Raw genomic sequence first — 27,690 nt, forward strand, 5'->3', positions numbered from 1 at the left:
CATATGTTATATTTTTAGTTTAGTTTTTTTAATAAATGGTCCGCATCTAGTATGCAGGTGTATGCACATATGTATTAGCATTTTGCAAACCACAAACACACAAAAACAGACAGACAGACAGACACACACACACACACACACACACACACACACACACACACTGTTATGTGCACCATCAGTACTTTATGATGTTTTAATCCAGGGGGCATGCAGAGGAAGTTATCAGTTGCGTTGGCGTTTGTTGGTGGGGCTAAGGTTGTGATCCTGGATGAGCCCACTTCAGGGGTGGACCCTTACTCCAGACGCTCCATCTGGGACCTGCTGCTCAAATACCGTGCAGGTAACACTGACTCCTGCTGGCTAGAAGATGATAAAGAACCCAAATGTCATGCAAAAAATAACCCTTTCAGGTGTTTCTTAAAATATGCAGCCTTTGCTGTTTTATATTATGCTCTAATTGTAATCACCATGCACTTACAATAATGGTATAATAAAGGTTACAGTAGTATGAGGTAGACAGAATTTACCTCTTAAAAATATGTAGCAATTCATACTAATTTAAATTAAAAAAATTTAATTCATTATTTCTAATTTACTTGAATTTATTTTTCATGCATTAAATAACCATTTAATAAAATGTTGTATTTTTAATAACTGCCAAACGTGCTTAGTCAGCCAGGCGACTATGTGTAAGGTACTATATGTATTAGATTATTGATAAATATTGTATTACAAATTAACTTTAATTATCAGGTTACCTTGACAACTACAGTTATATAATACTTGAACTTGAATACTTGAACAGTTATATAATACTTAAACCTTGACTTGACAATAACATGACCATAACAACACAGCAGTGTTAATAACAAAGCAGCAGTGTAAGCTACACAGGTTTGATTCAACCTTGGTCCTGCAAAAAACATTGCATCATTGACCACTATCCACTATCCACAACTAAAACTGATACCCAAAGAAACAGGTAACTTTCTGAACTAAAGCTGTTATGTATACAATAATGGACTCTCTGTCTTATTTCAAAGAACAGGTGCTTCCAATTTAACTATCTCAATTATATCATATATTCTGGTACATACTGAATTTATGATACCATATTCAGGCCAGCTGCACTGAAATCTTTATATTTAAAATGAATGGATGAATGTTTTTTTCCAGCCTAGGTCTTTACAGTGTTGGTAGATTTTGATTGCACTAAAAGAGAAATTATGTCCTAAATCTGCATAATCAAACATCTATTCTCCTTTCATATTTCTCTTCATCTCTTCTCACATCTCTATTTATCCCTTCCTTGTCCCCTGCTGCAGGGCGCACTGTAATCATGTCCACCCACCACATGGATGAGGCTGACCTGCTGAGTGACAGGGTGGCTATCATCTCTCTGGGCCGTCTGTACTGCTGCGGTTCCCCCATCTTCCTCAAGAACTGTTTTGGCGCTGGATTCTACCTGACTCTTGTACGACGAATGAAACATGACACTCCAAAGGTGGGAACTTAAGAAAATCGAGCCTTCTGTATGTTTGTGTTCATTAGGCTTTAAATAGTATTGAGTGGTAGCTTTAAAAGTTAAATGATACATTTTGGTTAAAGGTGAATTTAAAATATTACCAGAATTTAATTCTTGTCTGGCTATAAGCCAGGATTTAAGCTACAGTATGCTAAAATGCTGGCTTCAAACCTTAGTTAATAATAAACTAATTATTTAATAAACAAACTAAGAAAATATACATACCGATATGTCTATATGGAAATGGAATTATCCAAGTGGTAGCGTAAACAGATGGGATAACATCTCATTTTTTACAGTGGTTTCACCTTTATGAGTCCCTCTGTGATTTGTATGTAAATGAGTCACTGTGAGACTAAGAGATGGCAAAAAAATACATGCAGGAGATATATAACAAAAAGGAAATTTTGTTTTTCTATAACCTTTTGTCCTGCAGGCCAACTGTGACTGTACAGATGACTGCTCCTGTACATGTTCGAAGTGCTCAAAGTTTAAAGTGAACCAGGAGGAGAGCCAGACCCCAGACAGACAGATGGATGGTAAGGTCACCAGTTCCATTAATATCTGGTGAATTTCAGAGATCAGTTCATCTCCTCAAACCTGTTTTTAGTCTATTCAACTTCTAAAGTAATAATGCAATGCAGCGTAATCTCTTGTCATGCTGATGAATAGCACTGTGACTACACAGGATTGCAGTCAATCTACTTACTTTACCAGGTGCTAACACACCTAGAAACACCCTGTGCCTACTGTACTCGGTGTACTACTGTAGGAACTCTGTAGACATTAAAGTTCAGTTGGATATGCAGTTTTGCCCAACCATATGCTCTAATTGAATGTGTTTTTCTTTATTCCCTGCTGAGATTTTGCACATCCTCTTAATTTACTTTCAGTAAATTTCTACTTTGCATACCTCCTGTCAGATGTCAGATTCTGTTTTCCTAGCTGTATCTGTTTAGTATTCTCTTCTCTCTAGTATAAGAGAGGTAAAGGACGGGCAATAAGATATTAAATTAAACAAACAAAGAAGTAATGGGAGTTGAAATAAGGCAAAATCATCCTCTACCTCTCATCTCCAGGTAACATGGAGACCATCACAGCCCTGGTCCATCACCATGTGCCACAGGCTCGTCTCATCGAGGCCATAGGCCAGGAGCTGACCTATCTGCTGCCCAACCGTAACTTCCAGCCCAGGGCCTACGCTAGCCTCTTCAGGGAGCTGGAGGAAACCCTGGTGGACATCGGCCTCAGCAGCTTCGGGGTTTCTGACACATCGCTGGAGGAGGTGCGTGAAAATAATAACAAAAGAAATGATAGCAGTCTTAGTAATCATTGGACATCTTGTATTCAATGACCAGTAGTTGTGATTTATTAGGGAAACAAAAAAAGTAATTTACTTTTTACATTTTACGTTGTGGTCCCAGGACTTAAAGAAATGAGACAATAGATCAAAGTGACAGTGACTGCCCCTGAATAAGAAAGATTCTTAGTTATAAAAGTACAAATTATTTTTAGTGCTAAACAACAATTTTTTGAGCAAAGTACCAAGGAATGCAAGAAGAGTTTTATTGAGGCAATCTGTCATATAGTCACTGCATGACTTTCACCTTCACAGTGATTAGGCTCTGTTTCATAAGACTTTGTAATCAAGAGCATCTGTTAATCTTGGGTCCTTACAATAAAATAAGCTATTTCCTTGTAGATCTTCCTAAAGGTCACTGCTGATGGGAATGCAACCAACAGGAAATGTATACAAGGTAAAAAAAGAAAAGAAAAACAGGACAAAGTTTTTGTAGCGATTTCCTTTAACTTCTTTTTCTCACCCTATTGATTTGTTGTGTGTTTGAATGTGTAGCTGTGTCTCCATCTACCCCTCATCACGTGAACTATATCCTTTGTATCCCATTCTCTGACACTCTCAGACAAGAAATCATTGCAACAGATCTCTCGAACTAGCCTCTGTCGATTCAACAGAGTGGCAGTTGATATGGAACCATCAAAAGGTGACATTAGCTTTCAGCTTACAGCTCTGGACAAATGCTGCTGTTGTGGGAAACACATATCAATGTCTGTAATTTCAGAGGGTGTACAGTCTCTCATGTGTTGTAAGAAACCTATTCAACCTTAAAGAATAAGAATATGTGAAGGTCAACTGAGAAATTAGTGGAATAGTTTGACATTTCGGGAAATGCCCTCACTCAACAGGAAACTTTATCTTTACGCTAAGTTTAAAGATTAACAGCGAGCCTGGCTCTGTCCAAAGGGAACAGAATCTGACCATAAACACTTCTAAAGCTCACTAATTAACATGATACATCTCAGCTCAGGGTAATAACAAAACTCCAGGGAGTTACTGTTCAGCCAAAAAATGATCTGGCACTGAAACCATGTAAAAACCACAATGTGTTGTTTCCACACTTTGGTTTTTGGACAAATTAAATGACATATAACAAAATAAGTTTTTTTTGTTATCTTTGGGCGGAACCAGGATAGCTGTTTTCTTCTGTACCAGTCTTTATGCTAAGCTACTGTAAGTGTAACTGGCAGTAGCTTCATGTTTACTGTTTAGACACAATGTGGTATCAGTCCAACTCTCAGCAAGAAAGCACATGAACGTATTTCCCAAAATGTTAAACTATTCTTTTAAGCATTTTTCAATTTGAACTGAAAACATATTTTTGGCAAAGGTGTTTTTCCTGACAACAGTGTACTGCAGAGAGCTTTAGCTTGGGCATTTTGATTAGGGATATGTGACCAACTGATGTATTCATCATAATATTTTGATCCAGAGCTTTCCCTGGCGCACCGGTAACATGTTACGATGATCAATTAAATCCCCAAGGCTAGTAGAGCTTAGGGAGTGTTTAGCCTTCTGTTCACATGCTTGGCTTGCTGGCTGGCCTCTATAATCTAGCATTTACATTGTATGTACCAGTCAGACTGTGCAACTTGAATTGAGATCTGTATCCTAGAGACAGATGGGGCTTTGCACACCAATGGCCAGGGCCCCGGTGATGACCCAGAAGGCAGTGCCGGCAGGGGATCGTACCAGGTCAGAGGCCTGTGTCTGATCATCAAGCAGTTCTTCGCTCTGCTGATCAAGAGGTTGCATCACGCCACACGCTCCTACAAAGACTTCCTCGCCCAGGTAACCTTGCTATAATTGAGCAAACCGTAATACAATGCAGCAACTTTGTCTGGTTTTTAAATTGCAGTCATGTCTTTGTCTTTGGTAGATTGTGCTGCCAGCCAGTTTTGTTTTCCTGGCACTGACATTCACTCTGATTGTTCCACCCTTCGGAGAGTATCCGAGTCTGACTCTCAGTCCCTGGATGTATGGGAGACAGTACACCTTCTTCAGGTGGGCGTGATGGACAGTTGGTCACCTAGCATTATTAAACTCATTAGGAGACTTACTAATGTAATCAGTACAATACTTCTTCTGATTCTGGCATAGCAATGTGTATTTCATTATTTTGTCCATCGCAGTAATGAGCGCCCTATGGATGCTCAGATGAGATACTTTGGTGAAGTGTTGCTGGACAAGCCTGGCTTTGGGACACGCTGCATGGTGGATGAACCGCTAGAGTGAGTCTCCACAGATTTAGATTTTTTATTAACTGTCCTCTGGACTGTTTTGTTTGACTATGTTTCTCCCATTGGTAGAGATTTCCCATGTAACAACATCACCACAGAGTGGGAGATGCCCCTGGTTAACCCAGTCCTGATAGAAATGCTGGCTGGCCCAGAATGGAGCTCTCTCAGACCGTCTCCAGACTGTCAGTGCAGCACACCCAGGAAACTCACCATGCTCCCTGTGTGTCCTGAGGGAGCTGGAGGTCTGCCACCTCCACAGGTAGGTGGTTACGTCCCAAATATTGAAAATGACTACACATACACACACGTAAACACACAACACGCAAAATCTACCCTCTCAAATTTCTTCAGCACTCTCTATTGTGTACTGTGCATACATTTGAAGGTCCACTAATGCTGAATTTTGAATATAAAACCTACACTGTTATTTTGTGCATCAGAGGATCCAGTCAACAGGAGATGTTCTCATGGACTTAACAGGCAGGAACATCTCAGACTACCTGGTGAAGACCTACCCCACCCTCATCAGAACCAGGTATAAGATCCTTTGTACAGATTCAAAAGGGAAAAAAGCAGTAACTGAATGTAAACTAAATGTTTGTGTGTAGGCAAGGCTATAAGCATTGTCATTACAACATTGAAATATTTTGTATTTGCACAAAAAGAGAAGAACTGTAATTCCGTTACATCAAAGATGTATACAATATGTGTAGATGTTATATACAATGTACAGTACTCTTAATGTAAAAGTACAAAACTGTTCATTTTAGTCAAGGAAGATATTTAAAATGTGTGGTTTCTAAGCATTCTTTTTTATTGTATTTTTAAAAATCTATTTCCAGCTTGAAGAGCAAATATTGGGTGAACGAACAAAGGTAATGTGCTGTTTCATTGTCAGATTACAGTTAGGTCCAAATAGGACTTGCATTTGAAGTGCGTATTATGTGTAGTGGTGCAGTTCTCCCTCCAGTGGTTGTAATGGCGTGGTGCAGTTTTGGTCTGCAGTATTTGGATTTACAGTAAAGTCAGCAAGGTTTACTCTGTGGTGTTCAGGTATGGAGGTATATCAGTGGGAGGGCAGCTTCCTGTTTTAGTGCTGCAGCCAAGGACCATCCAGGATGTAGCAGCACAGCTGGGACGACTGCTCAATGTTACTGGGGTATGCCTTCAAAACTCAACATTCTGGCATTGCATATGTTTGTGTGCACTATTATTGTTGTTTCTGTGTGTTCTTCAGCTCGCTCTTCAGTGATCTCTTTTGTAACGGGGCGTTTTTGGTTGCAGGGCAAACACTCCAAACAAACGCTGAAGGACATAGGGACGTTCCTGAGGTACATGGAGACTGAAAACAATGTGAAGGTCAGTCCAATAAAGCCTCACCATATATAATGATATAATTATTATATATAATATACTGTATATCATCTTGTCACAAACCAAGCAAATGCTGTAGTTTATAGATGACAGGTCTATGTTGTTAACATTATAAATCAGCAGTGCTCTTTTTCCACAGGTCTGGTACAACAATAAGGGCTGGCATGCCATGGTTTCTTTCATGAACGTGGCCAACAATGCCATCCTCCGTGCAAACCTGCCCAAAGGAGCAAACCTGGATGAATATGGAATCACTGCTATCAACCATCCCCTGAACCTTACCAAAGAACAGCTCTCTGAGATCACTGTGTGAGTGACCAATGGCTGGACTTGAACTTTTTCTAGGTGTTTGCAAGGAAAAGTACAGACATAATAAGTGGAACCAGGGTGTGATACATAGCAACAGGTTTTTTTAAGGATCTTTAGTGTCAGCAAGCTTATACCTCTAAAACACCAGTTATTTTTTAGATCTCATAAAATGTACTCTTATTTACTATTACTATTTTAGCTGATGATTTTTCTCTGTGCTCTCCTCAGCCTGACCACCTCAGTGGATGCATTGGTGGCCATCTGTGTCATCTTTGCCATGTCCTTCGTTCCAGCCAGTTTCGTCCTCTATCTAATCCAGGAGAGGGTCACTCAGGCCAAACACCTGCAGTTTGTCAGTGGTGTCAGTCCGTTCGTCTACTGGATGGCCAACTTTCTCTGGGACATGGTACAGTGACCCTCTTATCTAATAAGATGTACCAGTGCCTGGCAAATGGCAAAAATAGTCAAGGGCATGTAATAATGGTGTTTGTAAGCAGCCAGGGTAAAGGTTTATTTCTCTTTGCTCAGGAAACGGCTTTGTAGACACTGATATCTACTGTGTTCTTCCTCCAGTTGAATTACTCCATCAGTGCAGCAATGGTGGTGGAAATTTTCATCTTTTTTGATAAGAAGTGCTACACCTCGCCAACCAACCTGCAACCACTTATCAGCCTGCTAATGCTCTATGGGTAGGTTTTGTCTTTTTCAAGGTCTAACTGTGTTTGTCTTGTCTTTTTTTTCTTTTTCTTTTTTAAAGGATGTAAAATGAGGGCCAAACAAAAAGGCTCAATCACAATAGCCCTGCTACAATTTGACTGTTTGAAAATGTTTATTATTACTTTTGAACTGACACTGCTAATAACTCATATTTTGGGCCGCTATTCAGTATTTTCACATTCCTGTAGTAAGCCAATATAATTAAATGCCACCCTTTAAGGGTATTTTTGTGAAATATTGATAAAACCAAGAACAGATTCTCTCTATCAAAGGAAATTTAAAGCCTAATATTTGAGTTGATTCCACAACAGCAGGGTAACACAGGTTATATTACCCTGTTTTTCTTTTTCTGTCTCTTCCCACAATGATCAATTGTGTGGCTGTCTTGATCAGATTTTTAGATGCCTCCCTTATCAGATATTTGTCATCATCCAGTTTATATGTGAGATACCACTGAGGGCCCGTGACAGTCAAAATATCAGCAGTGGAATATATTCTATAAAATATATAATTTTATAGGCTACATGCAATGTCATCAGTTTATGTAACATTGTATTATTTTGCCTCATATCTTAATTTATCATAATAAATGAGGATATGGAGCCTTTATTAGTAATTTTAGTCTTGTTAGTTTTACTATAATATACTATACTATAGTAAACTTCATACTGCTGTATTCTTTTTCAAACTTGACCGATACATCTCGACTACTTGTATTTTGCCAATAGTTTAAAACACAATATAAGATTCAGTGTAGAGATGAGTTGAAGCTGCCAATCTCCTATTATTCTTTGTGGTGACTGTTCTGTCTCCAGACTGAGTGGTGGTGGATTTATTGATGTTAACATGTAAGGTGGATTTAAAAAGTTGATAAGCAGGCACTGCCCACAACTGTTTTGCAAAAACCAAGTGTGCCTAATAGGGTTAGGTCATTAGTATCATTGTCATTAGATTGTGATATTCATTGTGCTTAACTACTTTTTTTGTTGTTTTGATTTTTTGATCTCTCCCTTTTTCTTGCAGTTGGTCTGTGACACCCATGATGTACCCAATGTCCTTTATATTCAGTGTCCCCAGCACAGCCTACGTCTCTTTGTCATGTATCAACCTCTTCATTGGCATCAACAGCAGTGCCATCACTTTCATCCTGGATCTTTTTGAGAGCTCCACAGTAAGGCCACCGGGCTTGTTTCTGTCAATTCCATCTTTCATGCATCTTCCATATCACCCTAATTTGTGTGTGTTTTAATTTCTGTCTAGGCTCTGTACAAACTCAACCAGCTGTTAAAGGCCGTACTGCTCATCTTCCCCCATTACTGCCTGGGCCGAGGTCTCATAGACATGGCCATGAACCAGGCTGTGACTGATATTTACGCTCGCTTTGGTAACACAGAACACACACATGCTCATAGTTCAGTAAACAAATTCTTGCAACAAAAGCCTCCACCATCTCAACACAATAAATGTTGGGTCATTGGCTGCATCAGAAATCTGATGTTTATGTATGCCCCAACCAGCTGCAGTGCACTATAGACCTCTCTTTGAGCACCTAAAACTCTGCAACAGATTCTGTAGTAGTGTAGAATAAATCAGAGAACTTGAAAGGGCAAAATCTGAAATATTACAATACAATTACAATCACTATTTCTACTGTAAATTGAAAACTTCCTTATATCGAGGAAAAATGCAATTTTTGAAAAGTGGGAAAGCGTGATTTACAGATGTATAATGTTTATGTATTTCCTCAGGTGAGGACTACAGTCCAGACCCCTACCACTGGGATTTTATTGGGAAAAACCTATTCTTCATGGCTTTTGAGGGATATGTCTATTTCATCCTTAACATTCTCTTCCAGTATCGCTTCTTCCTTGATCACTGGTAAGTATAGTAGAGCTTGAATTAGGAAACCAAATTTGCCAGATGTACTTACTTGTAATTGCTTTTTGAAAATTACAGTGTGCGTAATAAAATGAAGGGATGCTGTCACACTGCTGTCTAAAATTTAGAGTAGAAGTTGATCTGCTGAATAGTTAATTTTCCATTGGCAGGATATCAGATTGCCCAAAGCCTCATATTTTGGATGAAGATGTAGATGTGGCAGAGGAAAGAGAGCGGATCTATAGGAGTGAGAAAACGAATGACATTTTACGCATACGAGACTTGTCTAAGGTGAGATATTTTTATTTATTTATATATGATCAATCATGGGCAATGGATAAAATATTTTAAACTCAAAATATACTTCCATCTTTATCCTTATTTTCTTCTCATCTTGCCTTGCCAGACGTACAGGGGAACAATCCTCCCTGCGGTGGACCGAATTTGTGTTGGAGTCTCACCTGGAGAGGTCTGTGTGGTTAAACCAATACAATTTACTCTGCAGAGGGAAACAATCTGGCCACTTTATTGTTAATCTATCATGTTTTATCTCCCAATCCTCTGTAGTGCTTTGGTCTGTTGGGGGTCAATGGAGCAGGGAAGACCACAACGTTTAAGATGTTGACTGGAGACATTGACGTCACCTCAGGACAGGCCTCAGTTGCTGGTCACAGGTTAGTATCATTGTTTTTACAAATAGAAAGTAACCCATATAGAATTGTATAGATATTTTGAGGCTTGTAATCAGAAATTGTATTGTTTAACTCACATTTCCCCCCCTAACTCTTCAGTGTTTTGACCAACATCCTGGATGTTCACCAGAACATGGGATACTGCCCACAGTTTGATGCCATAGATGAGCTGCTGACAGGTAGAGAACATCTACACCTCTATGCCCGCCTCCGTGGAGTTCCAGAGGCTGAGATCAGCAGGGTGAGAAGCAGCTTTCACCAGGACGCAAATTATTTTAAAAAGTTGCAAGAAGCACTGTAAAGTTAAATCAAAATTAACACAATCCCAAGCTTAACTTTTCATCCTCCTTCTCCGTCTTGTAGAAGTTATAATAAAAAAAACGAAGGTGATGAATGAAAATTGTGTGTGAATTGCAACCAGAATAAAGTCTGATAAAGAGAGGATTGTAGTGAGGAATTAAAGCAGCAGTATCATTTCAGTAATGGCCAAATACAACTACAGTTGACATCACTACATACAAATGTTTGAATAGCTGCCTTCCTTTACCAAATACAAACTTGTTTGAACAGAGAATAAAATACACAAGACACTATAAACAGTCATAATGCAATACTGTTCAGTTAGAGGCCCTGCGTATTTGAAAGTGTACATAGTGTCATTTTAATCTATAAACCTGCTGAATTGTGTTCCTGTATCGAGTTAAAGGATTACTTTACTGAAGTTCAACTGAATTGTAACATGAGGCCCTTATCCTCCCTATGCTCAGGTTGCAGAGTGGGCCATCCACAAGCTGGGTCTGTCAGAGGACGCAGGCCGAAGTGCTGGGACCTATAGCGGAGGTAACAGGAGGAAACTCTCCACAGCCATTGCCATGATAGGCTGCCCTGCACTGGTGCTGCTGGTAAGGCCAACACTAATGACAGTGCTTGGAGCATGGTTAGGTGTTTCTGTGTGTATGTTGATGTGTTTGTTATTACTATTGCTGTACATTAGGATGAGCCCACTACAGGTATGGATCCTCTCTCCAGACGTTTTCTGTGGAACTCAATCATGAGTGTTATTCAGGACAGACGAGCTGTGGTCCTCACTTCACACAGGTAAACTATCTGGTGTGGGTGTTTAACTGTGTGTGCATGCATATTTATGAGCTCAGATTTGAATTCTTTTTTTCTTTTTTACCATCTGTCTTTACAGTATGGAGGAATGTGAGGCATTGTGTACCCGCTTAGCAATTATGGTTAATGGATCCTTCAAGTGTTTGGGAACTATTCAGCATCTCAAATACAAGTTAGTAATTTTACTTTATCCCATATCACATATCAAATTTATCCAAAATATCATACAACAATGAATACAAAATCCTTTGATCTTTGATTTTGCTTTAACTGATCAATGTGAACCTAGGTACGGCGATGGTTACGTGGTGACCATGAAGATCAGGGCAGCTAAGCCTGGTTGTGCGCCAGACTTGAACCCAGCCGAAGCATTCATGGAGAGCACCTTCCCTGGATGCATCCAGAGAGAAAAACACTACAACACTCTACAGTACAAGATCTCCTCCTCCTCCCTGGCTAGAATCTTTCAAATGGTCCTGGCTAACAAAGACAAGCTCAACATAGAGGACTACTCAGTGTCGCAGACCACTCTTGATCAGGTAAACAAGAATAGGAAAACACAAGATATATTATTGGCTGCATATTTCATATCTTTGCCTTTTGATTTGCCATTATATTTCATATGTTGACCTGATGTGTGATCCACCTATGTCTTCTGCCTTGTGCTGACTATCACATTTTTCAAGGTTAGGGCAGCTGTATGGTTCAGAGGACATCAAGTTGAACCCAATGTTTTTATGTCCCTGTAGGTTTTTGTGAATTTCGCCAAGCAGCAGTCAAGGGAGGATGACGCCATTGTGCTGCACCCAAAAGCTGCTGGGGCACAGCGATATATTGACACCATACCCTTCAAGTCTTTGGGGAAGAAGTGAACTTCAACCTCAATGAGCTCAGCTGGAATAGTTATTGGCTTCCATTTCAGGGGTCGCCATGTTCAAAAGAATGCGGCCTGTGGATGTCTGTGTGGTCCAGAGGCCTAAAAGCTTGAACCTCCTCTTCACATGAGACAGTCTACAGAAGATAGTGTCATCATGACGTCCCGTCCCAAGCCTTGTAGAGACAAGTGACTAGTGCATGATCAGTTTTGGGATACTAAAAACACAGTGGATGGAGAGGTTATGTCCTCCAAAACTGAGCAAAGTTGTTGAGTTCTTGTTGATCCATTGTGTGGTGAAATGCAGTCAATGAAGGAGGCAGCCACTTTAATGGGACTTGACATTTGTCCTGTTTGACTGATGATTTGATATGTGGCAATACTGCACATGCTCTACTTCGCTTTTCCTAAACAGGCTTAGTGGGCTTTGAATTCGGAAAGTGTGGAGCATTTATGTGCCTGCTGTATGTTCCACGTTCTGCTCACCTTGTAGGCCTTGAAACAGAGCTTTAGATTTAAGGACCATAACTTTGATTGATGATATGTCAGAGAAGTTCAATATCAGGTTGCTATGGGAACTTGATGAGAATTGAGAAGAAAGCATAGGCCCTGTGTATTTTTTGCTTCAGATGCCAAGAGTCTTTTTTTGCCTTCTTTAGATATATGAAATGAGCACTCAGAGAAGCATAGTCTTAGCACTTTATTGATGCAGCTTTAATTAAAGCATCACAATTTTTACCAAGATGTTTGGCAATCTGCTTAACAAATCTGCTAGTGCAATACTAGTTAATTTTTTACAAAATCTTGCTGCTATGAAATTAATTTCGATACAGTGTGATATTTTTATGCCACCAATGTCACTTCAGTCTTTGCCCTTCATCATAAACAGTATAAATATGTAAACTGTCTGCATTCCACCAGCACCTGGTGTCGTTAGAGAAAGTTGAAACAATGTCACAAAAGTTTCTGAGAGGAACATTATGTCAAATAAATTGACTTTTTCCTTAAGATGTGAACCTTTTTTTTTTTTTTTTACAGATGTTTTTTGATGATTTTTTTCTACACTAGAACTGCTTGAGATTTTTTCACATTCACATTTATAGGAAACAGTTTATAACAGTTTAATAAACCTGAGATTAGACATCAAGGGCTAGAGAACCACAGTAGTTATTACTGACTACCTGATGAGCCCTCTACACATTAATGCCAGGAGTTACACTTCTACAGTACAGTTTCCATTTCTTGGAAGAAAACGATCTGAGATATACAGTAGAGAAGCTTAATATTAGCATAATTAAATGTCCGCTTTCTCAGCATTCCTGCTGAGAGCTTAAAAGTGATGTTGCACTCTCAAATGGATGACATGACATATTAATTTGTCTGTTAGTTTGCTTCTGCAGGCACTTTAATGAGCTACAATATATTTTATTTCTTTTACTTAACCTGAAAACATTATTAATGCTGTAATGTGGCTAATAAGCCATCACACAGTAAGTACTACTCACTGGTTTGAATAAGGTTTGCTAAAACGCTAAAGTGCCATTTTTCAACCTTAAATCAAGACTTAAAGGAGCCAAATATGAAAAAATTATAAAAAATTTAACACAGCAGAGAGAATATGACAGCAATTAAGATGTCATAATATTGCTAACTTCATATCACAACACCAAATTAAACTCCTCGGAAGAAACTAAAACCCATTGTTGAAACAGAAAAATTAAAATATTAAAAGTTATTTTTAAAAGGCTCCAGTGTATTGCCATAACATTATTGCTTCTATTACCACTTCTTTCAGTTTATTTATTGATATGAAAATATTGCTGGATGCAGCAGCAGCAAACGTCTTTGTTTAGTGAAAGACAACCCTTGGTACAATACTTTTAGAGAATCAGGGGAATAATGGCCATCCGGAGGCTGGGATAGTCCTTGAACTCCCTGCTGTAGGCTCTGTGCTTCCCTTTGGCCCAAATGGTCATCTGAATGAACCCCAATAATGTGTACAATGCCACTAGAATATAAAACACACTCATTAGCACAAACAGATTTTATACAGTATTGCTATTGGTGCAGAAAATAATGTGTTGTACCTGGCAGACACTGGGTCATGATGGAAAAGCTCACCCAAGCTCCAACCTACAGTACATTTTTTAAATTAAATAAATTTACAGGCAGACAGAGAGGTAAATACACAAGCATGGATGTTATTCATAATCATAATTAATTAGGATAAAAGCTTGCTATTACCTTGTATGTATAATTTGGACAGGATACAAAGAAAAATAACCATGTGAAGGGATTCTTGGTTGGCATAGGAAACTTTCTGCCCCTGGATCCTGAGAAACAGTTGGGTGGCAAAAAAAAAAAAAAAAAAGATTGAAATAACATTTTAATTTTATTTTATGTAGCAGTTTTCTTAATGATGGAAATATATTAGACATCCATATCCTCCATATTTCCATGGTTGATACCAAACCAAAATAGCATTTGCATGGAGTACTACAAATGATGGGAACAAATCAATGGTTTTAGGCAGTTTTAAATGGCTTTAGTATATGTTTATCTAAATTGATTGAATGGGCAATGTCTTTATAACTTAAAGTAGGAAGTAGAATGAAGCTCAACCACTCACCATCTCCTCTGAGATTATTAAGAGTCAAGTGAATGGAGAAGTTGCCCAGTTCACACATCTGGAGCAAACAACAAACATTTCTCACTGTACTGTCACACATACATGCACACTGAATTTCTGTTGGTCCTGAGTGAAAACCAGTATACGTACCACAAATATAACTAATGCATAGTTAACTTGTAGCTCTCCATATGCTGTGAATAGAGATAGACTTGTGTTGATAAGCTGCAGTATATAGAGAAAAACAACATTGTATGTGTGTGTGGGCTGACTCACATGGAGGTGTATAAAGAGGGTGGTTGATATAGTAGGCCAACCAAGCTGAGAAACCCCAATAATAGGCACAATTCTGAGAGAGGAAACAAACAATACAGGTGTATGAATACATGAAAATGATTATCTTATTGCGTGATGTACAATAAACCGGACTATTAAAATGAAAATGTATTTCTTACTTTAATTCAATTTCGATTTTTGAACCACTATAAGTCACAAAATAGAAGACCTAACTACCTCTCATCATCAAGACAGGGTGCTCTGAGACTGCCGTAAGCAGCCTTCTGTATCAGAAGGAGTCCTTAGGCTAAAATCAGTACCACAACAGCTGGTATGAGACTGCGGAAAAGAGGCCACATATTGTAAACGAGGTGAGCATCTCAAAAGGCTCCTCTTTTCAAGGGTAGTCATGTCCTCACCCTGACTATTGTCCTGAGAGGCATGGTCCCATGGGAGAAACGATGCACAAAGATAGTCTCTATCAACCTCTTCATATAGTGGAAGGTATGACAGGCACAGGCTAGTCTGAGAGACAGAGAAGAGGGATACAAATAAGTACATTCAACATGCCATAGTATGCAACTTCATCACTATTTTTGCAGCAGATTCAAACTGAGGTGAGAAAAGATTAAATTTAAATGATGCCTTTGTGCCAAATTGGGTCACTGCAGCAACAAAACTGTTGAGATTCAGAAAATGAAATATACTGTAAATAATAGAACAAACCAGAATAATATAAACAAATGCAACAAGATGCAACACAATATCAAGATGAATTGGTTGAATCTCTTGTTAGTTATGATAGTGTGTAAAAGATTGAAAAACAAAAACAGATGACATTAGTTCAACCTCTATTTATAGGATTTAAACATTTCCTTGAATTAAATGACACACCAAGGGAGAACGTGGATCAATAAGCAAATCAACATGAAATAAAGAGACTGTCCAAATCATCCTGTCATAGCAGCATAAAATATCGATTTTCCCCCCAACAACAGCTGTTTTATCTCATGTCAGTGTAGATAGTACTCTGACATGAGATAATGAAGTTAGTTTTGAGATTCTTATTTAATTTTACAGACTATGACCTTTACTCCATTACAGATGTAATTTTATATGTAATGAGGCATAGAATGTCAGTAAAGAAGTAAATGACAGACTTTAATAATAGTATAATAATAAAAGCATTATTATTAAAGCATAGTTTGGGAAATACGCTTATTCTTTTTATGGCTGTAAATTAGATAACAACATTGGTACAACTGACTTTAGTTTGGTATAAATCTTCTCATCAAGTATTTTTCTTATTTTTCCAGCTCATATCTGTGTCTGCAAGTTAAAACCCACTGTCTACAATAACCTGTGCTCAAGTGAAGTTTCCACTTACGTGACAACAGGAAGAGGACTGGAGGTAAAGGCATATCTGTGTGAGTAAATGTACGGTACTCGACAGTAGAAGAGGAGGTAGATGAGAAGGGGCCCGACGCACTCTGCCAGAAACACCTGGAAACAGATGACACTTTATATTACCTCTCTACTGTGGGACCTGGGAAGTGTCATGGAGAAAAAACTTGTGCTCTCGAGATTGTCATTTATCATTTGTCTATTTTATATTACATTTTAAATGTAATATCACAAAGGTGACATGCAAACAAACAGAACAAATGTGTTGTGTAAGTAGAAGAAGGTAGGCAATAAACAACAACAAAAATCCTTTGTTTTTTATTGCAAACAAGGATTCAGCCAGATATTCACCAAATAAAGTGCCTCAATATTGTGCCAGCTGACAATTGAAGAACCAGGCACAGATTTATTTTTTTAGCTTTCTCAGTATTGTCACATCAATAATCAGTGTGCTCTTCTTACCATTGTCCAACCCAGCTGTGGCCCAAGGTCTCTGAAGTACATGGTGGCAGTAGTCCCAACTGGTAGATTCTGCAAGATTTCGTCGTCTCTGAGGGATTTTTCCTCTGAAAGAAAAAAGAAAAAACATTTATAGACAAATTCAGCTTCATCTGAAATTCTACCATAAAATAATTCTACTATCCAGTGAAAAATATCCTCCCTAGGTTATCAAGCATCCTAGAGTTGAGAAATATCCATATTGACAGAATTTGAAATAACAGTCATAATGATATTCATTATGAGTATGGAAAGTTAAGCAGTCCTGTGCAAAATATTGTGGCTTAAACTCAACTCAGAGAGTTTTAATGAATGTCTAATCAGTTTTTCAGCACACGTTCTCTCCACCTGAAAGCTCATGGGGACACAGCCACAGATAATATGTTGAACTAATTGGATGACATTTTTAGAATATCCTCAGGGGTAAGTGGCCCACATAGCTTTTAACCAAAGTCTCTACTCTGTGCTTTTCAGTAATAAGATAGCCCTCATAGTCCATTCAACATCCTGCAACATCATACCTCATGGTAGGTCTTATGTACTTCATGTGCTGTAATCGCCTTTTCTATTCAGGCTGAAATTAATGGAGGAAAGTGTTTCAAATACACATTAAGCAGTCCACCTTTTATGCTGAACAGACAGTAGTTTCCACAGTGATGGTAGCTCTGTAGAGATGCTGGGCGCGTTATGGCTTTCATTCACCTCCAGACTTAAAGCCATTGCAAATGTGATTGAACATTCTGGGTCACACTGTGTAATGGCGGTGACTTCATTTCAAAATCTCCCATTAAATCCGCCCATTGAACACGCCTGTGTTTTGCCCTAAGTCATCAATATTAGGCATGTGGAATATACTTATTTCAGCTCGGCTGGACATGTACGTCTCTTCTAAACTATGCACTTCACATTGTGGACATGTGGAGGTGTACTAAGCTGAAAATATCTCAATGTAAGTCACACAACAAATTGCATGAGTGTCAGATGCAGAACAGCAGTGCCTGGAGGGACATATACATTGCTCAATAAATTACGTTTAATCACTGTACAACTTTTACAGAGTGGCTATATGTCTATACCGATTAGCCATAACATTATGACCAATGACTGGTGAAGTGAATAACACTGATTATCTGGTTATCATGGCATCTGTGAGTGGGTGGGATATACTAGAAGAAGATATATACTTTATTAATCCCCTATTGGGGAAATTCTTCTTTTCACTCTTTTTTATTCTTATACACACACACACACACACAGAGATGGTGGAGTGATGGGCTCGCGTTAGCAGCGCCCATGAGCAGTTTCTTGGGGTTAGGTTGAGGTTGTGGGGTGTTCCCGGTCTGCAGTGGTCATACATACTTAACCTAAATGACATTATGGGACTTTAACAGAGAAACGCAAAATATTTTCCCACAATAGGAAGCTTCTGGTGAGATAAGTAAAAACCTAGAGACGAGACATAAACCTCTCAATAGCAACAAGTGAGCACTCAAAGCAGAACACTTCCAAACAGTGTTTGTGGGTAATGAAGTCCAAATTTGAAACCATATAAAACTGTAACTAGTAACCACCCCTGGCAATTTAGACTAGATCAGCATTGCCTACTGCAGCTTAAAAGTTGTTATGATACGCTACACATAGAGTGAAAAATCATAGCATGGCTACTTACTAGGATCAAGCTTCAGCGCCTGTCTTGCTGGATACCAGTGAGGATCTGAGCAGTTAAAACACACACACAAATCCAGGGTTGGAATGAGCTGGCATTGCACACACAGATCTTGGCCTCAGGCCCAATAATAATTGATCACAATGGAATAATGCTGAGCTCTGCTGCTTGATGGATGCTGATGGCCTCGGGCTTGGCAAACATTTGGTAACATTTCTGACCGGACGCACGCTGATGACAGAGACACTGCAGGCTTCAGAGGAGTAAACAAGAAATTGTTTTTAACAGGACATCCTTCTGGGGAAGTTGTGTGATCTGATATACTGAAAGATGATTCACTTAATAGCATAGCAAGCTTATTCGTCTTTTTTCGATTTAGTTCACAGTAAAGGCAATAAAAGTTGCAAAAACTAATAAAAAATGTAACTTGATTTCAAATTGATATTTTAGACTGCACAATATATTAAAGAAACAAGATATTATAGCACCAGTAAAAGAGATGACCAGTCTGGCTCACCAACACTCACATGATTTGTGAAAAAGGCTTTTGATGTCTCCTATTGTTGAGTAAGGCTCCACCTGAATTGAATACAAACAAAAAATATGCAACCTTGATGTATTATCAGTGAGGAGGTTGATAGTGGTTCTTGTGTTAAACCCCCAGAAGCTCACATTAAAACTCATGCAATGCAGACAAAATATGTTCAAACCCACAGAGCTTTACTTGAGAAGGAATGTGTCTAAAATATGCAGAATATTGCCTATTTGGTGGGATGGTGCAGCCAAAAAAAAAACAAAACATGGATGATGAGTTAGGAATAGCTATATGGTCAGACAGTGAAATATGTATTATTCAATTATTATTAAATTATTAATCCAACCTTAAGCCTACCTAAGGAGGAAACAAAAGCGTTAAACTCTTGTCATGGCAATATTTGAGCATACCTTATCTAAAAAACAAAGCTGCTCTTTGGTCTTTGCATCCAGGACCTTCACCTAAAGAAAACACAAGATGTACAACTTTTATAAAGCACAAGACCCACAACAGGTTTCACACACACACACACACACACACACACACACACACACACACACACACACACACACACACACACACACACACACATTTCACTGAATATTTAGTGTGATAAATTTGATTAGTACTCCACTGCCACATCAGAAACAAAAACCCCAGGCAGTAAAAGCTGGACCTACTCTACTTCACATTCCTCTCAGAAAAAGCTGTAAAGACAGTGACTATCCATTTCCAGAAAGCTAGAAGTACATCATAGGTTCGAAATCTGATAAGAAGTCAACTATCTCTATGACAGAATATTTCGATACACCTTTGCTGATTCATGCAGTTTCCTCATGAGCCACCTTGCATTTTATCTCCTCTATATGTTAGAGGATAGGAAAGCCTGTATATGTTAGCCTCAATAAAACTATATTGACACTAATATCACATTACAAGATTTATTATGAATTTTCCTCCTTAAGAACATGCATGGTTTGAACACAGCTATACTTGTGTTAATATATTCGCTAATCTTTAAACCAGTGGTCTCAACAAGGGGTCTGGGGACCGTCAGGGGTCCTTGAGGGGTTTTTGAGGGGTTGCCCAGAAAAATGGGAACTATGAGGAATATTTAATTTCACTATTTTTTCATTGGCTAAAAGATAGGAGTATTAGAATGTATTAGAAGGACTATTCTGTTTTGCTATCACACTCTTCATTGCTAATCTGCCAATCTACAGATATACTTGACACCAAAAAGCCACTGCTTTAGGCCATCCCTGCCTCTACAGATAAATACTATAATACTATAAAGATTATAGTAATTGTAGTCCCAGAAAGTCAAAATCAAATCACAGCCTGTGAATAAAATATAAACAACTGAAAGGAAATCGATGCCTGCATGAAACAAAAAACACTCAAAGCAATATGATTTATCAGTATTATTTAATCATCCATAGAAATATAAATAACAATGATTATGTGACTCCTTGCCTCACAGCCAAGTTTGTTCAGTTTTCCTGATCAAGAACAGTAATCTCTATCTGAATAATGAGGCTGGTCGAGTTTGGTAGGAGAAAAAGAATCGTGTTGTCCTGCTGCTCTCCTGCACACATCTTTTTCATCTTAATTAGACCATGTCAGTGGTGATATACAGCATATGCAAGGAGGATGGCGGGCCACAATTTGCCCTGAAAGCACTCCATACTGTGCTGCTCAGCAGAGCTGTCCTAGCTAAATTGGTTCCCTTACTGGACAGTGTAATAACCCACTAATGGATACCTAAAGATTTGCTGAGTGCACAGTCAAGAACGAGAGAAAGAGATTGTGTGAGAGAGAGAGAGAGAGAGAGAGAGAGAGAGAGAGAGAGAGAGGAAGAGATAAAGAGAGAGAGAGAGAGAGCTCTATGATTTACCACATCAACCTCTTTTTTTAAGCAAATGAAACTCTCCAGAAGTTCTTGGAACCAGCAAAACCTCCCATAACAGGTAGATATTTACTAAAAAATATCCCAAAATATACTTCACAGTTGTAAGTAAAACATGAGTACTTCATTTTGTCATTCTTGCTGTGTGTGTTCATGCTTTGCAGGATCTGTGCACAGGGCATGCTGACATCTCGGTAAAGGGCATCCTGGGAGATGGGTTTGTTTTGCTTTCCATCTGCTTACCTTCCCAACTGCATTGTAGGGGCACATGTTGATGCATTTGCGTGTTCACGAAGAGCATCAAGGGTGCCATTAGGGCTGCGTGTTCTAAAACGGTGTGCACTCGATTGTGCTGTGCCCTTGTAAATCTGATTATCAGACGCCCCTGTCCTCTCATGGGAATACAGGGCACTGCTGACAGCACAGGTCATACAGAACATGTGCGTGCGTGCTTGTCAGGGTTTCTGAAGGCTTTGTATATATGAGGGGAATTAGAGTGGTTTTTGAAATGAACATTTCTTTGTGGTGTATTTTTAAAACCCTTGAGTTTCCATCAAAGGTGGTCCAGGTTGTTCTATTCACCGTACCTTGCTTTTATTAATTCAAGTGATGGATACCAACTGAAGAAGTCTCTTAGCTGTAATAGCTCCTCTTAATGTGAAAGCTGGTGAATGTAATGGCTGATCTTGAAACACAGGATCATTACTTCAAACAATGAGTATGATACTATTGAAGCTGATCAGCTACATGTGGCTGCCCAGCGTACTATTGTCCTTGTTGCTTTCACACTCACTCTGACTGAACAGAATTTCAATCAAGGGAAGAAATCACCTAAGCACTCATGTCACTCTTTGCATGCTGAAAAATGTCTGGCTGACTGCTTCTCCAAATCTCATCTCAAGTGCAAACATTGGTGTTAAGCCTTCAAAAGTTCTTGCTTGATTTTGAAAAGTATAACTTGCAAGCTACAGCCTGGGGTGGGTAAACAGCTAGTCTGGCTCTGTTCGTAGGTAAAGTCTGCCTAGCAGCATCAAAACAGGAAGGGACTGTGCCTGGCCAAAAAAATAGTCCAGCACACAACACTGCCAATTTTACACTTTGGTTGTTGCTCCGGTAAAACAAAAAAGAGTTTTAGAGGTCCTGGTAGGAGGATATTGTCATCTTTGAACCAGGCTAGCTGTTTTTCCCACTTTTCCAGTTTTTATGCTAAGCTAAGCTAACCAGGGGTTGGCTATAGCTTCATATTTAGCGTACAGATATGACAGCAGTTTCAACTTTCTCATCTAAACTGAGAGCAGGCTTGAGAAATGTATATCTTTCTCATAAACTAAATCTAAATATTTGGCTTGCAGCCTTTATGTAGCAGTTACTGAGAGCATGGCACACATCCCAGAGCATGTTGTAAATTAGCTTGAGTTCATAGGCCTTCTGCACTTACAGCTAATTACTTTTTATTAATACTCATCAGGCCTTGAGAGACAAGACTGGAGGCATGAGGAAAATCATGAAAAGGATTCCAGCTTAGTTTTGTTTACTCAAATTTGGTCTTTATAAACTCTTCTGACACTTTAAACCTCTTGAGTATTCTCGGAATTGTTTTTCTAACAAATTATAAGGCTACTGAGCAGAATCATCGCTCATCATTGCATCATCAGACTGAAGTTTGTTTTTAAAATAATGATTTTAGCTCTTTTCCACCATGAATTGTCCTCAATGTCTGATGGGATGAGTGTCATCCAGTTTACCGTAAATTATGCTCCAAGCTGGTTGCCTTACCTGACAGCACAGTATTTATAAAAATGATTGTTGTTTCCAACTATCAGAATCATTAGAAAAATATAAAGAATAGGAAAATATTAATGAAAACATATGTGTGTGAGCTGCGGCCTTACTGCAGCAGCCTGGGTTCGATTCCAGCTTGCAGCCCTTTGCTACATTTCATACCCCCTCTCTGTCCCCACTTTCTGTCACTCTTAAATTGTCACTATTGAGCCTAAATAAATCTTAATAATAAATCTAATAAATGAATAAACAAATGAAAATAAAAAAAACTATTATTATATTGTTAAACCACATTATCTAATGTTGCAATTAAAAGTTTCAGTTAATCCAAATACATTCTGTGGCACTTAGCTTAATACTTTACATTCAGACTTACCTCAAAGAAGGTGGTCCGACTCATGGCGGTGGATTATTATTATGTCCTCTTTGTACAGGGTGAAAAAATGACCTTAAACACATGCACACTCATTCCTCACACACAAGTTCCTCTCCTTTCGAGGACAAACCCTGGACTGACCCCTTATTCTTCCCAGCCTTCCTTTCTCTCACTCTCTCTCTCTCTCTCTCTCTCTCTCTCTCTCTCTCTCTCTCTCTCTCTCTCTCTCTCTCTCATACACACACAGACACTCTCTCTCTCTTCTCTGAGATATAGTGCTGGGACACAGAATCACAAGAGGCACTCCAGAAACACTGCACATGCTCTCCCTCCTGCAGCTTCCTCCTGTTTCCCCCTCTATCTCTTTTTTTCTCTGCCAAAGTATCTTTGGAGAAAAGACTCTACATCCAACTTGGCTCAAGTACGCAGATACCCACCTGAGAATGAGACAGCTGAACAGTAGAATGTTGAAGAATACCAACAATAATAAAACACGTAGGATGACACAAAACTTCAAAATGTCAAGGATTCAGGAATGTAATAGAATGCTACCCGAAATAAAAAATGTGCACAAAATACCATTCTATTAATGTATTCCACCAAATGTAAACAAAAGACTTATGACACGAACCACCTTCGTATTTAGCTGCTTGGTTGTGTCAGATGAACCCACCAGGTCTGGACTGAGCACCAAAATATCCCACACAAGTAGAGGTTGAACTCCTGGGGGTCAAACTGTACTGTAATTTGTTTAAGCATGCATGAAGTTAAAGTTGCAGTAGGTAGTTTAGGAAAATTGTTGAAACTGTGAAAACTGTACGACAAGCACATCAATTTTACTTGGATTTTCAGACTCATGTGGTCTGCTGCGTTCATGAAAATGTGCTCTTAACATTAAGCTCTGAGAACTTGAATATCTACTACAAATTTGATTGAAATTTACCTTTTAGCTGTCCCCCAGCTAAAAGTTCATAATAGTTCATCTGGTAGAGCTAGTTTTTTCTCAAGATCAGCATAATTATGGAGAAGGAGAACTCAAAGCTAAGTGTCTGGAAAAAATTTAAGCTATTAATTTCAAAGTGATGCAATACTGACAAAATATATGAAATGACTATCTCTTTATCTTGAGATAACAAAGCTTGTTTTTTTGACAGCAATAAATAAAATTATTTCCTCTCCTTCCTCCCATATTGTTATGGACCAAAGTGTCATGAACCTATAACAGTGTTCTTCAATGCTCAGTTCAGCTTCCTTAAATGTACTTTGAAAAATCAGATCTAGCACACACATATAGTGTATTCTGAGAGTTTCTAGTATATGTTGTCTTAAAAACTGCCTTTGTAGAACATGAGAGCAATAGGAGCTGTGGGAAGATCACATTGCATACTTTTCATTCCAATGTGCGTCTGTGTTGTTCTTATTTCCATTGCGTGCTCATATGTAGAGCATTGCTATTATTTTACCTCGAAAGCCAGTATTTATTGATGGATTGTGTGGGTCTTGTCTTTATAGAGTTCTTACTGAGTGCTATAGCTGTGGGTGATTTGTATTCAGTAGCTAATTACACTTGTTCCTTGATGCAATATGTATGCCTCTCTGTTTTTCACTATAGCCTTCAATTGCACTTTGGATGGTTACATAACAGAAGATATTCAATATGAGCACAAAACACAGAGTAGGCTATCTTCACTTGCCTCTATCCGCAGTGTGTTTAACTAAAGAAAGCTTTATTAGCCTAATGCACATGTGTAACTCACTTTAAGGCAACCCAAAACAGTATTTGTGCAGCATGGCAAAGTGGGGTTTGTAATATGTATCAAGAAAATTGTTACAGCGAAACAACATTTGTCTATTTCAATTGTAGTTTTTGCATACACAGCTAGAACCTGTTTTTACAGAATATTTGTGGTCAAAAGGTTTTATAAAAAATACATCTAAGATGAGTGATTTACAAATTACTGAAGTTATCCCTGTCATACACTGGTAAGAAATGTTTCCAAGCTGCATTTTAGATCTTTCACATATGCTTGCTCAGCTGAGTTTTCTCCATGTGTCTCCTCCAAAAACGGATCCCAACAATGAAACTCAAGTTGAGCATGTATTCACTCAAATATTGTGCTGTCTGTGGAGATTCAATTTATGGCACAGACCTGGACCAGACCCCAAAAGCCTCAGGCAAATATAAACCAGACAAAATATATGGCTAAGACTGAGACAGAGAGACAGACAGCAAGGAGACATGTGTTGGTGAATGTAAAAACTTCAACTTTTTAAAGATTGTGTGACATATTTATGTGGGAGAAGTGAATGCAATATATATATAGAGAATTTTTTATCTATTTATGCAGCCCCCCTAAAAATATCTCACTGACAGTCAGCAGCCAATACATTTTCAGCAACAGGTGCCAGCAAAAAAAATCAGATAAATATTATAACTGAGGAGAGCTTGTAAATTAGAGATTTATTATTTTTTAAATGAGAAAGTGTCAGAATAGCATGATAGCAGTTAAATGGCACAGCTAGAGGAAGTCAAAAAACACATTTTCTTCTATTTAACTGTAGCTTTGTGGTGTTTTAATAAATGCCTTTAAAATTTTGGATCCTATAATATGCACATAGTGTACTGTCCTAATCTAACTGATATGCTTTATTTAAATGATAATGGATCTGTAATGATTATTTTTATTTTAGACACTCTAGAGGCCCCCCAAAGGGTTAAACTGAGAATGTTCAACCTTGCATGTAGGTACCAGGTGGCTGTCCTCTGAAAAAAGCCTTATCTAGAAGCCAGAGTTTGACTTGTCCATTCTGGGCTACAGTATGAATATTGATAGAAGAGGACCCAATCCCTCTATGGATAAAAACTACACATTCTTCAGGTAACGAAGACGCATTGATTCTTTTTTTCAAGTGATTGGTCTAATTTGTTATAACTCAGTGACTACGGATGAAAATTTGCTTATTAGCTAACTCCAGCACATTTACATTTAAGTGTGAATGGCAGGGTTGGTTAATGTGCATTGCCCCCGGTAAACACACCTATTAATATATATGGATGAATATATAGATACATCCTCCTATATCTTACACACTGGACCAAAGTTGACCAACATTTCCTTCTATTTCAAAGTATTTGGAAAATTGGATGTACCACAAAATCCTTCAGTTTTGACTGCTCCATGGTACAAACATATATTGTATACACACCCACCTTCAAATGTCCCCACAGGCTTACTCCATATGGGATGACACTGTCCTCTGCTGGTCAGTATGGCCAGTACCTTTGATTATTATCTACTACTGTATTCTTTCAATTACAGCTGTATTAACACCACACATTCAAGACTCACCCACTGAACTGATGAGCTACATTGCTTCTTGAGTAAACTTCTGAGGCAACGATAAATATTTATCCTCACAATTAAGGCACTGCGATCATGTCTTTGCCTTTTTATGTCATGTTTTGGTCTGTTTATATTTTTAAACAAATATGCAATTCAATTAGGAGGGACTGTGGGATCTTTAAGATTTTTGTGGTATTTGCCATGTTTATACATACACATATTTTTATAACTAAGTGGAAGGAATAAATTTGCCTACAGTTTGAAAATGAGGAGATCATTTCTGGAAAAAGTTTTGGAACCCAGCTGTAATGTTTCTTGGTAGTTTAAAGCTCAGGGCAGTTACCTTCTATGATCAAAAGTTTGAGACTACAGCACAGCCAGGGCATGTTGTCTGCTGGTCTGAAGGGTCGTTATTGACTTTTTCATCAGTCTGCATCACCTTCTAACCTCTCAGGATGCCAGTTCATCGTAGTTCGGGGGCTTTTTAAAAAAAACTTGTAGTCGTTGCAGGTCCTCTAAATGAGCAAGTCACAGTCTGGTGTTGTGATGTGGAGTTTAGATGGAAAGGGGCTGGAGGCTATAGCTAAATGCAATTGCCACACTGCATGGTGGGGGGTGGTGTGATGGTGGATGACAGGATGTCTCCTTCCATTTTCCCTGCAGAGATCTGAGGCTGTGGCCCTGTGCAGGAAGACTCAGTGTGTTCACACAGTATGTCTGTGAGCCTCTGACGTTTAATGTTGTGTGTGCAGGAGAAAATTGAAGAAAATGCACTGTGTATGAGATCAGCGTTTGCACTGATGTACATACGTGATACGACAGTGTGAGCACCTTGAAATGTTTTCAATTTATTCTTCAAGTGTCGATAGAGGCACTTTTGTAATTTCCGAGCATGCAAGCAGTGCAACTGCACTTGGGCTTGGAGACATCCATTTAGGGACTGTATGAAAAATTATGGGGTGGTTAGTGGGACTAAACATCCCCTTGGTTATTAATGTTTTCTTTAAAACCTCATTGAGTTTAAAAATCTGCTCCCCACACGTAAAAAAAAAAGAATTTGTTTAATCATGTTCCCCAATTTAAACTTTAATATATTAATGAAAAATTTGTGCCAGACGCAGAACTGTTGCCCTTTGCATATGGCAAGGGAAAAGTATCAACAATGGCACAAGTAAAGGTTGTCTTTTTG

The 27,690-nt window shown here is 38.6% G+C and overlaps 2 protein-coding genes across 4 annotated transcripts in view; one reads left to right on the forward strand and one right to left on the reverse strand.

Annotated features, from left to right (window-relative positions):
* abca4a (ATP-binding cassette, sub-family A (ABC1), member 4a) overlaps positions 1-13,090 on the forward strand; it is a 34,468-nt gene extending 21,378 nt beyond the window's left edge. The window contains exons 23-51 of one of the 3 annotated variants that reach the window (XM_051411164.1): positions 203-340; positions 1,326-1,504; positions 1,962-2,064; positions 2,605-2,810; positions 3,228-3,282; positions 3,448-3,528; positions 4,498-4,673; positions 4,762-4,886; positions 5,015-5,113; positions 5,192-5,381; positions 5,563-5,657; positions 5,965-5,997; positions 6,176-6,281; positions 6,407-6,481; positions 6,636-6,805; positions 7,034-7,211; positions 7,379-7,494; positions 8,546-8,693; positions 8,783-8,906; positions 9,271-9,400; positions 9,571-9,691; positions 9,807-9,869; positions 9,968-10,074; positions 10,192-10,333; positions 10,860-10,994; positions 11,087-11,190; positions 11,288-11,380; positions 11,498-11,747; positions 11,958-13,090. In XM_051411164.1, the coding sequence (XP_051267124.1) occupies positions 203-340; positions 1,326-1,504; positions 1,962-2,064; positions 2,605-2,810; positions 3,228-3,282; positions 3,448-3,528; positions 4,498-4,673; positions 4,762-4,886; positions 5,015-5,113; positions 5,192-5,381; positions 5,563-5,657; positions 5,965-5,997; positions 6,176-6,281; positions 6,407-6,481; positions 6,636-6,805; positions 7,034-7,211; positions 7,379-7,494; positions 8,546-8,693; positions 8,783-8,906; positions 9,271-9,400; positions 9,571-9,691; positions 9,807-9,869; positions 9,968-10,074; positions 10,192-10,333; positions 10,860-10,994; positions 11,087-11,190; positions 11,288-11,380; positions 11,498-11,747; positions 11,958-12,080 (3,665 nt within the window). In that variant the 3' untranslated portion in view covers positions 12,081-13,090. The remainder of the gene's footprint in view (positions 1-202; positions 341-1,325; positions 1,505-1,961; positions 2,065-2,604; positions 2,811-3,227; positions 3,283-3,447; positions 3,529-4,497; positions 4,674-4,761; positions 4,887-5,014; positions 5,114-5,191; positions 5,382-5,562; positions 5,658-5,964; positions 5,998-6,175; positions 6,282-6,406; positions 6,482-6,635; positions 6,806-7,033; positions 7,212-7,378; positions 7,495-8,545; positions 8,694-8,782; positions 8,907-9,270; positions 9,401-9,570; positions 9,692-9,806; positions 9,870-9,967; positions 10,075-10,191; positions 10,334-10,859; positions 10,995-11,086; positions 11,191-11,287; positions 11,381-11,497; positions 11,748-11,957) is intronic. The other 2 variants (XM_051411166.1, XM_051411167.1) reach the window with 2 other exon arrangements.
* On the reverse strand, positions 12,768-23,326 carry tecrl2a (trans-2,3-enoyl-CoA reductase-like 2a). The gene is made up of 13 exons (XM_051411168.1): positions 23,158-23,326; positions 19,501-19,551; positions 19,083-19,134; positions 18,559-18,603; positions 16,854-16,957; positions 16,375-16,490; positions 15,407-15,512; positions 14,988-15,060; positions 14,862-14,905; positions 14,712-14,769; positions 14,327-14,415; positions 14,170-14,215; positions 12,768-14,090 (listed from the first exon to the last, which is right to left on the reverse strand). Exons 1-13 carry the CDS (start codon positions 23,179-23,181, stop codon positions 13,963-13,965), a joined length of 936 nt encoding a protein of 311 aa, XP_051267128.1. The 5' UTR covers positions 23,182-23,326; the 3' UTR covers positions 12,768-13,962.
* Between the last annotated feature and the right edge of the window lie 4,364 nt (positions 23,327-27,690).

Source organism: Dicentrarchus labrax, unplaced genomic scaffold, assembly GCF_905237075.1.
Source record: "Dicentrarchus labrax unplaced genomic scaffold, dlabrax2021, whole genome shotgun sequence".
Classification (NCBI taxonomy): Eukaryota; Metazoa; Chordata; class Actinopteri; family Moronidae; genus Dicentrarchus; species Dicentrarchus labrax.

Excerpts from the sequence above, each read along its gene's own strand:
- tecrl2a (XM_051411168.1), bottom strand. The coding sequence starts at position 23,181 with ATGAGTCGGACCACCTTCTTTGAG. Across the intron at positions 15,061-15,406 it reads CTCTCAGGACAATAGTCAGG|AATTGTGCCTATTATTGGGG; the intron begins GTGAGGACATGA and ends TTCCTCTCTCAG. Across the intron at positions 14,091-14,169 it reads CATGACCCAGTGTCTGCCAG|TGGCATTGTACACATTATTG; the intron begins GTACAACACATT and ends TTTATATTCTAG.